Source organism: Opisthocomus hoazin, chromosome 4 (assembly GCF_030867145.1).
Source record: "Opisthocomus hoazin isolate bOpiHoa1 chromosome 4, bOpiHoa1.hap1, whole genome shotgun sequence".
NCBI lineage: Eukaryota > Metazoa > Chordata > Aves > Opisthocomiformes > Opisthocomidae > Opisthocomus > Opisthocomus hoazin.
Window position 1 is genome coordinate 31588251 of NC_134417.1, and position 16328 is coordinate 31604578.

Here is a 16328-nt window from a genome sequence, read left to right on the forward strand (position 1 = left end):
TTTCTGTGGTCCTGGGAACCGATGGGCTCCATGACACCTCCCAGACCAATTTGACAGCAGCAGCCAACAGAAATGGGAACTCACAAAAGTCAAGGGTGTAATATATTCACAGGCATTGTGTAAGAGATTTGACAGTGAACTATTATCTTGTTAGGATGACTTTTATCAGGGAAATACTGCTGTGAAAGATACAGTGTATATCAAACCGCAGTGCTGAGTTTATTGGTTGAAGATTTGAGTTGGCACAGATTCTGCTAAACCCTACTGCACTGGCGTGGTTTCTCTAGGAAAACCTTCAGCCGATTTCTACAAAGCACACAGGGCCAGGGAGCAACACAGAAAGAGAATAACTTCTCCAGAAATTATTGCTCTTTCTGTCAGTATGTAGACCCAAGGCTGTTTCTTTTGTTCTTTTCTTCCTAATGACTATCAAAAGACAGCATCAGGGCAGTGCGAGCAGCATCCCGAGTACTTCAAAACCAAATGAGAGAATGGCAGTTTAGCTGATCTGGGGAACTTGCAGTATGACAAAAGCACACCAGACAATCCTGAGGAACCTAAGAAGACAGCGCTGGAAAAACAGAAGACAGCGCTAGAAAATTGTCTCTGCAAATGCTGCAGTTTTCAAGGACTGCAAGCAACCAAGACCACCACAAAGAATCAAGCCCTGTGCAGGAACCCGGCATGCCGTACACGGACAGGGCCGGGTGAAGCAAGGTTTAGCCTCATTCTGTGCTTCCTTCATCTGTTCCACTCCCTGCACAGCCCCCCGCGCACCGCGCACTAAGCCTGCATGAGGCGCCGGCTCTGGCAGCGAGCTCCTCTCTGGAGGCACTTCCCGGCGCCCGGCCCTCTCCGGGTGGTCTGGCTAGCGAGGGAGGACGCCAGGCCCGTCAGAGCGCTCTGCGCTCTCTGCTCTCCGGCGACTGCCGCCCTACTCCCTCGCCATCGCCTCGCCTCGGGCGCGGCACCCCGCCGAGGGGCAGAGCCCGGGCCTGGCCCTGCCGGGGGCCGGCGGGTGCCCGCTGCAAGGGGCCCCCGTGGATTTCGAGTAGAAAATCCCCGGAGGCACCGGGTCGGGGAGACATACGGATGCCTGGATTTGTACAGAAGTCCCGGGGCTGCCGAGAGGCTTTGCTCCGGCCGCCCCGGCTCCGGCGACTCCCGCGGCCGCAGGGCCCGCCTCCCTCCCTCCGCCGCAGGGCCCGGCAGGCGTCAGTCAGCGAACGCAGCCATCGCGGGCGCCGGGCCCTGCCGCTCGCCGTACCGGGCCGGGCGCCGCCGCCATGCGGTTTCGGGCTAAGATCGTGGATCTCGCCTGCCTCAATCACTTCAGCCGTGAGTGTGCCGGGCCGGGCGGGCGGGGGGACATGGAGGAGGCAGGGCCGCGCGGGCCGTGGCGGGCGCCCTGAGGCCCAGGCCGCGGGCCCAGAGGCCTTTCCCGGGCGGAAGCAGCGGGAGGAGCCTCGGCGGCGGCGGCAGCAGCAGGAGCTGCGTTTTCGGGGGCCGAGCGTGTCTCCCCCGTGCCCCTGGGGCGAGGCGTGTGGGGCGGCCGCCGTTGTAACCCCCCCTGCTCCCTCCGCCAGGCGTGATGAACACGATCGCCAAGTTGACCAAGGCCTGCACCCTGCGCCTCACCGTTACCAAGCTGTATTTCATCCTCTCCGACAAAGTAGCGAATGGCGGCGTCGGCATGTGGTGCGAGCTGTGCCAGGTGAATGCCGGGACGTTCAGTAACCGCGTGTCGCCGAAGAGCAGAGCATCCGGCTGGGTCCGGTGTGCGAGGTTTTCCTGGTAAGGGGATGCATTAGGAGGAGTGTGGCCAGCAGGTCAGTGGAGGTTCTCCTTCCCCTCTATTCTGCCCTGGTGAGGCCTCATCTGCAGTACTGTGTCCAGTTCTGGGCTCCCCAGTTCACGAAAGATGAGGAGCTACTGGAGAGAGCCCAGCGGAGGGCTACAAGGATGAGGAGGGGACTGGAGCATCTCTCTTACGAGGAAAGGCTGAGGGAGCTGGGCTTGTTCAGTCTGGAGAAGAGAAGGCTGAGAGGGGACCTTAGAAATGCCTCTAAATATCTGCAGGGTGGGTGTCAGGAGGATGGGGCCAGGCTCTTTTCAGTGGTGCCCAGCGACAGGACAAGGGGCAACGGGCACAAACTGAAGCACAGGAAGTTCCAGCTGAACATGAGGAAGAATTTCTTCCCTCTGAGGGTGACGGAGCCCTGGCACAGGCTGCCCAGGGAGGTTGTGGAGTCTCCTTCTCTGGAGATGTTCAAGACCTGCCTGGACAAGGTCCTGTGCAGCCTGCTGTAGGTGACCCTGCTTCAGCAGGAGGGTTGGACTAGATGACCCACAGAGGTCCCTTCCAACGCCTACCATTCTGTGTGTGTGATTCTGTGTGTGGGTAGCCGTCACCTGAGGTGGTATCTGAGGTCCCTCAGGGCCTGTCTGGTCACTGGCGGCACTCCGTTTCGCAGGACCGCCTTTCGGTCGCACAGGCCCAGTGTCTCTGGCTAGACCTCCCCTTTGTCTTTGGTGTCACTGCAGCGTGTGCTCACCTACAAGGAAGGGCCTGCCCAAAACTGGAAACAGAAGAGTGTAACTTGCCCATCATACCCTTTGTTCTGAGGACTGATAGGTGTTGGGGAAGGATCTGAAATTAATAGGTTTAGCCTGAAGCAGTGGGCCTTCGTGCGTATGCAGCCTGTCTTGATTCCTGCAGGTGATTCCAGGCAGAGGAGGGCTGCCTGTTGCACACATGCAGTTCTGAGCTTAAGGTCTGATAGGTAAAACTTGCCCCTCTGTCTTTTTTGTAGGGGAATTTCTTCGATGAATTTCAGATGGAAGGAGTAGCTGCAGAGCACAATGAAATCTATTTAGAGTTGATGCCTGAGAACCTGTCGAGAGCATTAAAAACTGCCCAGAGTGCCAAGGCAGTGAAGATCAAGTTGACTAACAAACACTGTCCCTGTCTCAGAGTTGCTGTGGAACTAGTAAGTGCACCCATGGTTCATTATTATTATTAACTTCATGGTTAAGAAAAAGCTCTTAAAAATTAAGTGCTTTTCCTGAGATGAAACAGAAGCTTTGGCAGTCTTTGGTGTAATTCTAGAGAACTAAATAAAGAAAAAACATTCAATTTTCCATTTCACTAGCCTTTCCTGCCATCATGATTGGTAGCACACAGAATCAGCTTTGTATTTTCCCAAAGGCGAGGAAGAGGTGGAGGAGGAATGAAAGCCATGTGATTGAAACATCTTTTCCTAATGTCTGCTTTTCTCCATTCCTTCATTCTCTACCTCTCCTGTGGATTATTGCCTTCTCATTGAAGCCATTAGGTGAAGGAGGTCTCAGTGTAGTGTTTGGCTCTTTGTTTTGCTTTTGATTGTCCTGCCATTCCATTTCAAACTGCTCTCTTCCAAGTTTTTTTGTTATTAACTCCTCTTTACTGATTCACCTCTTCAGCTCTGAGGTTAGCTTATAGATACTGATGACTAGTATACCTCACAACCTCTTCCTTATTCAAAAGGGAAGTCCGCTTAATAGCAGGCTGATAGAAACCTATGGAAAACTGGAACTGAGTGTCTGGGGCACTCAATTAATTTCCTGGAGTGGGTCTGTGTTTTGGTTTGGCCTGGATAAATGCCAGGTGCCCAGCAAAACTGCTCTCACTCCCCCTCCTCAGCTGGACAGGGGAGAGGAAATATGATGAAAGGCTCGAGGGTTGAGACAAGGACAGGGAGAGATCACTCACCAATTACTGTCACGGGCGAAACAGATTGAACGTGGGGAGAAGAAGGCATTTAATTCATCACCGATCAAATCAGAGTAGCATAGTGAGAAATAAATCCAGATCTTAAAACACCTTCCCCCCACCCCTCCCTTCTTCCCGGGCTCAGCTTCACTCCCGTTTCTCTATGTCCTCCCCTCGAGTGGCATAGGGGGACGGGAAATGGGGGTTACATCACACGTTGTCTGTGCCACTCCATGTCCCTCAGGGGAAGGACTCTTCACACTCTTCCCCTGCTCCAGCGTGAAGGTTCCTCTCATGGGACACAGTTCTCCACGAACTTCTCCAGCGTGAGTCCTTCCCATGGGCTGCAGCTCTCCACGAGCTGCCCCAGCATGGGTCCCTCCCACAGGGTGCAGTCCTTCAGGAACAGGCTGCTCCAGCGTGGGTTCCGCACGGGGTCACAAGCCCTGCCAGCAAACCTGCTGCGGTGTGGGCTCCTCTCTTCACGGGTCCACAGGTCCTGCCAGGAGCCTGCTCCAGCGTGGGGCTCCCCACGGGGTCACAGCTTCCTTCAGGCATCCACCTGCTCCAGCGTGGTATCCCTTCGATGCGCTACAGGTGGACATCTGCTCCACTGTGGACCTCCATGGAGTGCAGGGGAAGAACCTGCCTCACCATGGTCTTCATCACGAGTTGCAAGGGAAGGCTCTCTGCTCTGACATTTCGGACACCTCCTCCCCCCTCCTCATCCTTCACTGACCTTGGTGTCTGCAGAGTTGTTTTTCTCACAAAGTCTCACTCCTCTCTCCCTACCCAGCTGTTTTGCTGCTCAGTTTTTTTTTTCTTCCCTTTCTTAAATATGTTATCCCAGAGGCGCTACGACCGTTGCTGATTGGCGTGGCCTTGGCCAGCAGCGGGTCCGTCTTAGAGCCAGCTAGCACCGACTTTATCAAACATGGGGGAAGCTTCCAGCAGCTCCTCACAGAAGCCACCCCTGTAGCCCCCCCCACTACCAAAACCTTGCCACGCAAACCCATAACAGTCTGAAAAATTTGAATTCAGATTTCAAGTCCTGTTTTTAACTGCAAGAGCATCTTCTCTCTCCTTCAAGCCTTCGTTATCAAGCAGCAATAGAATTGTGACACATGACATTCCTGTGGGGGTTATTCCCAGAAGATTATGGAATGACTTCAGAGAGCCCAGTGTGCCAGACTTTGATGTAAGCCTCTGTTTTTATATTCCCTACAGAAAGTGGGGGTTGCAAGTGGAATGCTATTGATGCAGAGTATGCTACCAGTGGGTTTTGGAGAGGAGGTGAAAGGAAAGAGGGAAGGCTGGAGGGTAGAGGTTTGGAGAGGGATGGGACATAGCTTCCATTTTGACACAAGAGTCTGGAACTTGTAAAAACAGCAGGTGGTTACCAGTTGTTGCTGTGATATTCAGGGTGGAAGAAGGGAGGAGCAAAGGAGTTGCATGGCTGTAGGAAGGAGCACCTCCAAACCACACAGGTTTAGACTGTTTCAGCTGTTTAGGTACCAAGTGGCCCAAGTAATCTGTTCTTTCTAAAATTCATGGCCTGCCTGGCAGAGTTAGATATATATGTCCTGATATTTATATATCTTCTCTGTATCCTTTTTGACTTTTAGCAGAGTTGCAATGAAATGTCTGTGTGCAAATGTGCTCCTATTTGAGGTTGTGGATGTCAGTTACCTCTATAGCTAAGAGCATTTAAATTCTGAAGACCTTTGACTGAGTAGAAGCTTGATGTATTTTTTTCTCCTGTTTCAGATTTACACTGATGCAATTGCAGAAATGATTATAGTACCATGGGAATCATGTTCTTTCCTTTTTGGCTATAGTAACTATTAACTGCTCAGTAACACAGAGAATGTGAGAATCACACATCATGTGAGAATCTGATCTGCAAAAACCTGCCTCTACTTTATTTTGAACACAGACTTGGCATAGGACGTCTGAAGCAGCTGCGAGAGCAATGGCCTGTTGGTGCAGTGGGAAAGAGTTCCTCTGTTCCCGAGTCATTTGCTGATTTCAGTTAAATATTGTGCTCCCTGCACTCAGTTGATAACTAAGTCCAAAATAAGATAGAATTGAAGAGAGAAATAAATGCATCACATACCAGTCACACATGAAATATTTGTGTGAATGCAGTTCTTATGTCTTTCTAGGTCAGTATTTACCTACCAGTGCTGAAAACAATGAAGAGTGTTGTGGAGAGAATGAAGAATCTCAGCAATTCCATTGTAAGTTAAGGCACTTCAGGCATGTGTCCTACAGACCTTATTTTATCTTGTACATAGCATGTTTCCCAGTTGCCCAAACTGGTGCCCCTGTATTACATCTTATTTTGGGATCAATCAGACATTGAACTAAAGGCACCTGAAGACTGTGTAAGGGCTGAAGAGAATGATGGGATTTATTTTAGGGTTTACACTGAAGAGCTTGTCGTGGGCTCCCAGAATGTTGTGCTCTTTGTACTGAATCCGTGAAAGAACAGGCTATTGTGTTGCTACAAGGCACTCTTTGTAGCTGGTAAGAAATTGCAGTCCTTCAGGAAGCTAGCTGGAGACTTTCCAGGTGATTTCATTATAGAAATGCCTGTTAAGTGAGTCTTGTGTTAGGTGTCTGTGTGAATGAACTTTAGGTAAACTTGAGGTAGGATTTAAAGGAAGTCCTACTAATAGCTCCTGGACGTCAGACTGTGCTTTAGGCTCTGAGATGGTGGGTTTCCAGTCCACCCTGGGTTTCTGGAGTGCTGGTGGGCCTTCCATTGATACAAGCCCTCTGCAGCTGGCCAGAAGAGGAGTTTGGGTTTTTTTTGTGGTTATTGTTGCTCAGAGTCACCAGAATTGACTGAGATGAAAGTCAGTGAGTAAGCATAGAGCTTTGGAATAGTTTGATTTTGGGGCTGTTCATACCAATTTTGATAAATGGGAAATTTTCTATATACTGAGAATCCTGAAATTGGGGCAGTCTCAGTCTTCTAAGGCTTGGAAGAGTTGAGAGATTACCTTGGGTTTCTGGCTATTTTGCAGATGGCAGTTAAACCTGCAAATACAAGAGTTAGCATTTCAAACTCTTCTCCTTTGTCAGTCTTTTGGGGGGTTTATTTTTTCTCTCATTCCTTCCTCCATGTCCTCAGTGAAAATGCTTACACACAACTAAGTACAGTGCATAACTGCCTTGTTTCCAGAGTTCAGGATCTCTTCTCACACAGAATTGCTGTATGACGGGATTGAACTTGGTTCACTTGAACTTTGGCAACACTCAGAAGAGGCAGCATATCAAGACTGGGCATATCCACCTACTTAAGTTCCTTACCTCCTGCTCCAAAGCAGGAAAATAAATAAATCTCTCTGAAATAGCTTTGATAGCTCTAAGGGAGGAGGTGGACTACATGCATCCTCTACATGCTTTCATGTTATTAAAGAATAAAAACACCAGGTGTCACAAATATTTGTGCTAGATGCATCCTGGTAGTAGAACTGGTCGAGATCAGTACTGCAAAAAGGGCTGAGAAGCTCTTTCAAATAGTACTTGTCCATTGCAGGAGCATTCATGTGTGGGCATCTCCCATTCTATAGGAGATTCTGGTTGTGATATGAGCCTCTTTTAAAATTATTGAGAATTCTTCTAATCACAGAAATGAAGTGTTTAGCTGTGCTTTAGGAATCCCGTGATCCGCTTGGAATTTGTGTAAGATCATGTATAGTCTCCTTCTGGTTGGACACTTTGTCAGGATGGAATTTGTAACCTTTCAGTGCTTTTCCAGGATTCCTAGCAGTTCAAAGTCCTGCTTGGAGTTACTGCTCCGGTGCAGCTGTTGTCTGTTTTCAAGTCTTCAAAAGCAACGCTGCAACTGCAGGTCAGCTGTTGGTGCATCCCATTTTTTGTGTATGTCATAAGGACTATGTAGGTGTCTTGCTGTTTGTTGAAAAGCTGGATGGAAGTGCAGGAAACCTTGCATTTCTCCAGCTCCAGTCTCTTATTTCTAAAGCCTTTTCCTCAGCACATGAACTTCTCAAAGCCAGTAGTTGTTCTAAAAGTAATGGAAGCAATTGAATTTCTTTCTTTTCATAATTTCAGGGAGTTTGGTCTAGGATAATTCACACAGGAATGATGAGAAATGCATTTTATTGCTGAACATTTAAATGTTCAAACCATGTTCAAAAAGTACATTTGAGCTATGAAGGCACTGAAGTGCTTCTGGAAGCTTGTATTTGAACAAGGTTGCACTTTATTCTTCTGTAATTCTGGAGTGCGGAAGTGGCTTGCCTAAAACTGAGATTGATTGTATTGCAGGTGATTGAAGCAAACTTGAATGGAGAAATGAACTTGAAAATAGAAACTGACTTAGTATCTGTAACAACACATTTTAAAGATTTGGGAAATCCTCCCTGGGGTAAGTTTCCTTGCTTGTTGGCACTTTTGTCTGTCTGATCTCATTACTGAAGTGTGATGCTGATAACAGTACTTACCTGCTGTTAGTTCTTGCAAAATATCATCAAGTACTTTGAAGTCTTCAAATGAAACCTTAAGAACAAAAGTGGCTATTTCATGTTTATGGGTGGAATCTCTTCCAGTGTCCTTGATAACTTTGTAGGAAAGCTGGGCTTTCTCTTCCTTGCACTGTTGTTTCTGAAAAACAACCTATCTGAGTACCAGCTGTTCAGTCATTTATCAGGTGTGTCCTTATAGGTGGTGTTCAGCACCTTATAGGTGTTGAAACTCCTTGATGTTTTGACTAAGTGTTGTGTTCTTATGCTTTTAGCATCAGAGGATGGATGTCAAAGTTCTGCTCAAGGCAGAGATCTGGAAAGCATGGCTGAGGCACGCATAGACATCAAGAAGCTACAGCAGCTGCTTGCTGGACAGCAGGTCAATCCCACGAAAGCATTGTGCAGTAAGTTCAACAGCTCTGCTTGCAAACTCCGGTTAAGGAGTGATGTTTGCCATACTCGTAGTCTCAGCAGAACAGCATATCTGTTGTTTTGTTTGTCTGAAACTTGACTATTTTTACTGGACCTGAGGACTTCTAATATTTCTATTTTTAGGCAGTAAGCTTCAGGCCTTAGATGTTTGAGGCAGAAGAAAAAATAAACAAACATTAAAAAGAAATAAAGCCAGGCCCTTTTATAAGTATCAAGCTGAATACTCAGACTGACTAATCATAGGTGCCTTCTTGTTGTCTTTGTTTGGCAGTTGTTATTTTTTTATTCTTATTTTGAAGTATTATTTTTTTTAAAGTCTTAAAGCCCCTAGTTTCTAGCAGAGAAACTGGGATTTACTGACATGTTTGGTTTGGGTGTTTTTCTCAGATGCTTGCTTACATTCAGGACCAAATTGATTCTAATACCAAAATGCTTTTTATGCAGCTAGTGTTTCTAACTGTAGAAACTATATGTTCTTTCTAGCAGAAGCCTATGCAGGGTTTTATATCCTATTGTGATAACTCTGTGCTTTTCCTGAGAACATCTGTGTGTTATGATTTAGTGGAGATGCCAAGAATTTCCCAAAGAAGATTTAAATCATGGGTATAGCATTATAGGCCTGTAGATTACATGTTTCCTTTTTGATAGGATCTTTCATAGACTCTTTAGTAATGCTTTATGGACCCTCAAAGACTTAAATATTACAGGATGATATGTCTAGTCATCCTTGTGTCAGAAGTGGTAGAAGCATTGTATTCTTGTGGTGGCATTCTGTAGAAGATGTAATTTTAAAATATTTTTCCTGCTTTAAACTGGATTTGTATTTTTTTTCTCTTTATAGATATTGTAAGTAAAAGAATTGTCCACTTCATCTTGCTCCATGAGGATGTTTCACTTCAGTATTTTATTCCGGCACTTGCCTGAATGTTTTGGAATCTCAGTCATTTTCTAACCTGAGGCCTTTTCCATGAAGTCTGAAAACTTTCAGGAGTTGCTGGAGTACTCTCATGTGATATGCTGTTAGATGCAGCCATCACATGGACTTTATTTCCATATTTATGAAATCATTCAAGATATCTCCACATCCAGAAGGCCATTTTTGTGAAGAGTTACATGCTGTGAAAGGCACAACACTGGGGAGCTGGCATATCTGAATGTTACAGGGAGCAAAACTGAAATTTTTAGGTGCTTTTGGGGTGCTTTGAGCTGTGGGGGTGGCAATGTAGTATTTTTTTTCTCTTCAACAAACATAAAGGTAGAATTGACCTCTGGAGCTGCCACTGGGTGTATTCAGTAATTGGACAATGCAGCTCCAAGTTAAGGGATCTCGAGCAAGCTGTCGTACCTCCATGGAGCAGGAGAGCCCTCTGGATGCCTGGCAGATTGGTATTTGCCTGGGCAGGTAAGCATATCCCTCCTAAAGTGGTGCTGGTTTGAATTCTGTTCCAAGAGTGATGTATATGGACTTGATGCTGCCACCTGTTGTGCGGCAGAAATGTGTCTGAGGCAGAGGAGCTTCCTGTGGCTGCCAGCATGTAACATGGTGTAACATGCTGAGGAGCTCCAACAGGTCAGCAGGATCTATACCTAGTTGTATCTTTTGATCTGACTTATTCCAACATATCTCAGTAGTTCTGTTAGTGCTTGGACTGATGTGTTTAGCTCTTGGCCTGAGAGGGTGAGACAAACAGTCTGAATTAACCTTGTTAATGTGGACAGTGCAGGTCTCTACATACAGAATGAATATCATATGAGGATGTGTGTGAAATAAAGGGCAAGTTCAGGCAAGATGATGTGGGTCATCATGATGTGTTCAGGCAAGACAGATGTGGATCACATTTTTTTTCCATTTTCCATATGGAAAGAGTTGCATGACCTGTGTCGTTATGGCATCAGACATGGTGGGATTGCATCTACGCTCTGATGCTGAGGAGGCAAGAGGATGACCAGGTCTCACTGACAAAAAGTACTGCCCCTGCTTCTACTTCCTGATTATCTTCTGAGGTCTTTTTCCTCCTTGTTCCATGTGTGATTGTGTTTGTTATCCAGCCATGTTGCTTATAGCCTTTGGTGTTCCACAGAATTTTGAAAATCTTGTGAAACTTGTTGTTTTAGAAATGGTGAGTGAGTCTTTACTGCCAAATCGGAATAGGAGTTTCTGCTAGACAGTAACTCGTGTCATGGTCAGAAGTGTTTGGGGGTTTTTTTGTTTGTGGGGGTTTTTTTGGTTTTTTTTGATTTTTTTTTTTTTTCCAAGGGACCCTGAGGTTAAGGGAGCAATTAATCTTTCTGTTCTTGCAGATGCAAATGGAGAAGCAGCGGTCTGGGATTGTTATGCTTCTTTGTCTTCTTCCACCATTTCTATCAGACTAGCTATAAAGCATCTTCCAAATCCTGTTAGTTTTCATGGGCAACTGCAATTACCCCAAAAATCTGTGTAAGATTATAATAGCCATACACCAGGTTACAGCAATTGCATGGTAAGAGGTATGTGGTAAATATTCCTGGTTTTTCTCCTGAGATAGGGAAAAAAATGTCATGATACAGAGTATGCACTATGAAAGTAGGCTTTGAAAGCTTTGGATTTTCTCCTTTGAAAAAAGCATTCTGTATAACCTGATGGAAATAGCTTTTTCTGGTATAGCGTAAGAACTAGTAATAATGGCCTCTCAGCTATGTGGGCTACATAATTTCTGTTTATAACTGCAAGAAAATGTGTTGGATTTTTTAAATAAAATTAAATAGGAGTAATGCTGGTACATGTCAGGAGTATGCAGTGAGATGTCCATTTCTTAGTCGAGGGGGGAGGTGGCTAGAGAGACCAACAGAGGTGAACTCTCCCCAGCCCCAGTGCTTTCTTGCCCTTTGCACATAAATACAGCACAAGGATGCAGCTCAGCCCTGCCCTTCAGTTGACATATACATGCTTATCAGAGGGAAAATAATACTTACTCACGTTTAAACCTGTTACCATCTGTGAATCCAGTTGTCAGAGCCCTGAGGGCAATATTGGGTCTTAGTGGCCGTAAGCAGCCTCACCAGGGATCCCTACCCAACGCCTTGTCCATGAGCCCACAGATCCTATTTCAGCTCGGACTGTGGCATCCTGTACTCCCCTAAGCTGTGTTGTAGGTGGGCCTGGGCTCAGACCTGTTCATGAATTGATGTTTGGATTTCATGGATTGTCTTCGGATGGGAGCCATGGCTCTCACCACCTGGTTCTGCAGGCCTGTGTCCCAGCTGCAGAGGTGAAGCCTAGCCTCCATTGTGGCCACTCTCTGTTCCCGGTTCCTCTTCGCTCCTGGAGCAGACTCACTCTTGCTGCTCCCTAACACAATGAGAAGAAATATTTCTCATTAACAGCCCTAGCTGGTTCCACATGATGAACCAATTGTTTTACGACAGACAATTTTTGTTGTGGCTTAAGCCACCAAAGCAAAACAGAGTTACAAGCCACTGGTGGGACTAAGCTGTAAGACCATCCAGCTTCTCTCCAACACTTTGTTCTCCTAACGCACATACAGGACCCATGTAAAACAAGCACAGGCAACCACATTCCTCCTCTTCGTGTGGCAGACAGAAGGTAATTAGTGCAGGTACACACACAGTGCTTTCTAGGTTCAGAATCGTGTATACATTTGTAGATCACTCGAGTACTGGCACTGTCTGCCTAGTACCCCTGCCCAGATCCTGGCCTTCTTACCTGCCCCATGGGTCCCCTGTTCCCTAGCTTGTCTGGGTTGGTGCTTGCTAACAAACATGCAGCAGTAACACTCTTGTCCCACAGGCATCCCATATTCATGGGTCGCTCTGGATGTAAGCATAGACCCTTCGCCTGCCAAATACCCCAGCCCTGACTTGCCTCTCGTACTCACTGGCTCATCCAGCTTCAAGTTTGACAGCAAACACAGTCCCCATGCACACCTGGTTTGGGAAACACACGGATACTTGCCCCCCATCAGCCAGCATCAGATACAGAGGCTGTGACCCCATCATCCTCTTCCAGCCACTAGCATCAAGCCCTGCAACTGCCTCGCTCATGCCCCCCAGCAGCTGATTTTTGGGACGCACAATTCCCACCCCAGTGGCTGTGACTGGGACCCCCACAATCCCTCCAGTAGCTGACACCACAGCCTTGGGGCACCTACACCCCCAGTCTGACTCCTGTAGCTGGCACCAGTCCCACACATGGTGTTCCCCCCTGTGGCTGGTATCTAGTCCTTGCAGCATGTAGACACGCAGGATAGCGAGGGAGGTTATGCAGAGATAGTAAAGAAAGGGCTGCATAAGATATAGGACGGACTGCAGTGATGAGTGTATTGACCAGCCCCTTTTGTAGGCCTTTCTGCCTACTCCCGCTTTGTTCCTCCCTGCTCCCTGTTGCCCTGCACGTGACCTCATCAGTTTGTGTATTTCCACCTGCCTCCAAGGTGCTGGTCCCTGAGGTTTTCATCTTTATCAGCTGCAAAGTTCCATTTAGCCTGTGTTATGGGTTGACCCCAGCAGGCAGCTCAGGCCCATGCAGCCGCTCGCTCACCCCCACCCAGTGGGATGGGGGGAGAGAATCAGAAGGGTAAAAGTGAGAAAATGCGTGGGTCGAGATGAAGGCAATTTAGTAGGTAAGGTAAAAACTGTATGTACCGGCAAAGCAAAACAAGGAATCCATTCACTACTTCCCATCAGCAGGCAGGTGTTCAGCCATTTCCAGGAAAGCAGGGTTTCAGCACGCGTAACGGTTGCTTGGGAAAATAGACTTCATGCCTCCAAATGTCCCTTTGCTCCTGCTTTTCCCCCAGCTGAGCACAAGGCCATACAGTATGGGATATCCCTTTGGTCAGTTGGGGTCAGCTGTCCCGGCTGTGTCCCTTCCTATCTTCTGGTGCACCCCCAGCCTCCTTGCTGGTAGGGCGGTGTGAGAGAGAAGACCTTGACACCGTGTAAGCACAGCTCTGCAAACACTAAAACATGGGTGTGTTGTCAACGCTGTTTTGGTCACAAATCCAGAACATTGCACCCTGTGAGCTACAATGAAGAAAATTAACTCTCTCCCAGCCAAAAGCAATATAGCTTGCAGTTTCTTGATAGCCCAACAATTAATGTGGATGACCAGGGTGTTTGTTTTTTTCTGGTTATTTTCTTTGTTAATGCTAATTGGTCAGGTTTTATATCTGTGTTTGTCTCCATCCTTTTCCTTATCATCCTAATATAGGATGTGCTCCATTGGATTACCTTTCTGGAATAAACGTTCTCACACTCCAACATACAGTGCCTCTCTTTATCATTTATCTGTCAGTTTTGTGTCCCTTCATGATCTTGTTTATGGTTTCCTCCCTTCTTACCCCTTTTTTTGTGTTGAAAAGGTCCTTGACCAGATACCCTTAAAGGAGCAGACACTCTTCTTCCACATATGCTTGCGGTTTTCAATCCTTTCATTCAGATTGTATTCTGAAGACAAGCAAATGATTTTCTCGAAACAGAATTTGGTGATAGTTTATCATACAATATATACTTAAATGATTCTCATTTTTAGATACAGTATTCTGAAAGTGGGTATTAATGCTTGCAAGCGACTACCTAATTGCTTTCTTATACCTGTCTGTGGAACTCCCTGTGAAGGTACTCTGAGGCTGCAGGTAAGTGGGAGCAGCTGGCTAGTTTTGGCTCTTCCTTCAGTGAGCTCTCTGGTGCCAGCTCTGTTCTGCTGTCTCCTGCTGTATGCACACAGAGATACACATGCTCTTCAACAAACTGGCTTTATTTCACTCTGACAGTGGATAATTTGTGCTTAATTATCATCTATGGTCTACAGAGTACACTAGTTGAAGGACTTACATGGCTCAACAAGGGAATAAGACTAAATTCTGTAATGTGTTTGGCCTAATTCTACTCAAAATTTTGTCCAGAGCAATCAACTTCTTCCTTGATGAGTCAATGGGATAGCAGCTCCCAAAATGGTGCAGGCACAGATCTACATTTTAGGTAAGTGTTATTTTGTGAACTCATTAGTTTGCATAAATAACATACATATTGAAACCCTTACTAAAGGCTACTGAAGAGTATATGAAGTCACTGACTTCCTCTGGTTACTTGCCAGACCCAAAAATCAAAACCAAGGAGAAGAGAGGATTTTTCCCCTCCATGTTTGAGGGAGCTCCTTTTGTGTAAGACTGTGTTACACATCCGCTGTGGTAATGGATAGTGAGGGTGTTGAGAGGTATTGTTGAATTTAATTTCGGGATCACATTTGTTGGATCTAAGTATACCAAGTGTCCCAAGCAATTCTGTAGTTCATATGAGTGATCCCATATGATTACTTGGTGCCTTCCTCAAAATATGTGTTAATTTTGGACAGTGTTTCTTGGAAACATCTCTCTGCAAATTCAGCATTTGTATTACAGATTGAAAATTTGAAAATTTGCTGTTGGCGGGCAGTATAAATAGTTCAGTGCAAATACATTTACAGTGTTGTGGACCATATACTTTTCAAGCTGTGGTTCCACTTCTGCCTTGTTATTAAATGAGACAAAAAAAAAGAGATTTTATGTGGGTTTCTGGGCCACACTGGTTTACTAGAATGCATAAACAGTTATTGCCAGAATGGAAGTGAGATAATGATGTTTAGCAGAGAAGTATGCTCTAGACTTACTGATGGAATATGTGGAAGGACATTGCTGTCTGGGTTGGAAGGCCAACCAGAGGGACTGAGCATTGTGCCTAAATGTATCAGGCAAATAACAACCTCAAAGTCTCTCTTGATATTAACAGCATGGGGCTTTGAGTAACGTGTTCTAGTGGAAGATGTCCCTGCTCATGGCAGAGGGGTTGGAACTAAATGATCTGCAAGGTTTCTTGCAACGCAAGCATTTCCATGATTTTATGACCTCAGTCTAACAACATGCTTTCAAACAAGTGAGCTGCATATGTCCTCTGACATTCCATAACCTATAGGCAAAGGTCAGAAGTAATTGAACTTCATGTGATTGAGACATCAACAGTATTGGGAGGGGGAGGATAGAAAATTCTACAGATGTTACTTGTTTGGTTTATATATAAATTTCTGGGGTTTCTTTATTGTAGACTACTTAGCTCTGTAAGACTTACTGTACCCCTCTGTAAGATGGGGTGGGGGAAAAGCATCACTGTTCTTAATTTGATAGATTTTAAGACATAATCAAACAATTCAAGGAAATGCATGCTTTATACTGTTGTTTTGAACCAATTGACACTTGGGCTGTTGAATCACCTGGTCAGCAGAAATTTCAGGTGTAAATGTTCATCTCCTTAGTGGTGTTGCTTGTACATAACTCTGCCTCCAGAAAGGGCAAGAGGGGTTTTTGTTTTGTTATTTGTTAGGAGTATTTGCTTGGTTGTGTGGGATGTTCAGCCTCTGGGTTTTCAGGTTGAGTGTTTTTGCTTTGTCGGAAGATAAAATGAATTGAGGTGTGACATGACCATGTGTTACAGTTGGGAAGGCATTTGCTGCTTGTGTTGAGGTCGTGCAGCAGTGAGCATCAGACAACACTTAAGCTATGGACCTGGAGGCCTCCGTATTATGATCTTGGGAAGCAATTGGACAAGATTTCTGCTTCCAATGGCAGAAAATCTTGGAAGTAGAAAACTTGTCTTACATTTTCTAGCTATCCTTATAT

General features: G+C 46.0%; 1 protein-coding gene across 3 annotated transcripts; it reads left to right on the forward strand.

Moving 5' to 3' along the window:
* The first annotated feature begins 849 nt into the window (after window positions 1-849).
* On the forward strand, window positions 850-14597 carry HUS1 (HUS1 checkpoint clamp component). 3 transcript variants are annotated; one of them, XR_012763704.1, is made up of 9 exons: window positions 850-1338; window positions 1587-1714; window positions 2814-2990; window positions 4842-4949; window positions 5917-5991; window positions 8051-8150; window positions 8520-8651; window positions 9521-10081; window positions 14583-14597. XR_012763704.1 is itself a non-coding variant. In XM_075418523.1 (8 exons), exons 1-8 carry the CDS (start codon window positions 1287-1289, stop codon window positions 9601-9603), a joined length of 855 nt encoding a protein of 284 aa, XP_075274638.1. In that variant the 5' UTR covers window positions 850-1286; the 3' UTR covers window positions 9604-11438. The 3 variants fall into 3 exon arrangements, 1 of the variants encoding a protein (XP_075274638.1); XR_012763703.1 differs by lacking the exon at window positions 14583-14597 and adding an exon at window positions 10981-11438; XM_075418523.1 differs by lacking the exon at window positions 14583-14597 and having other exon boundaries at window positions 9521-11438.
* The last annotated feature ends 1731 nt before the right edge of the window (window positions 14598-16328 follow it).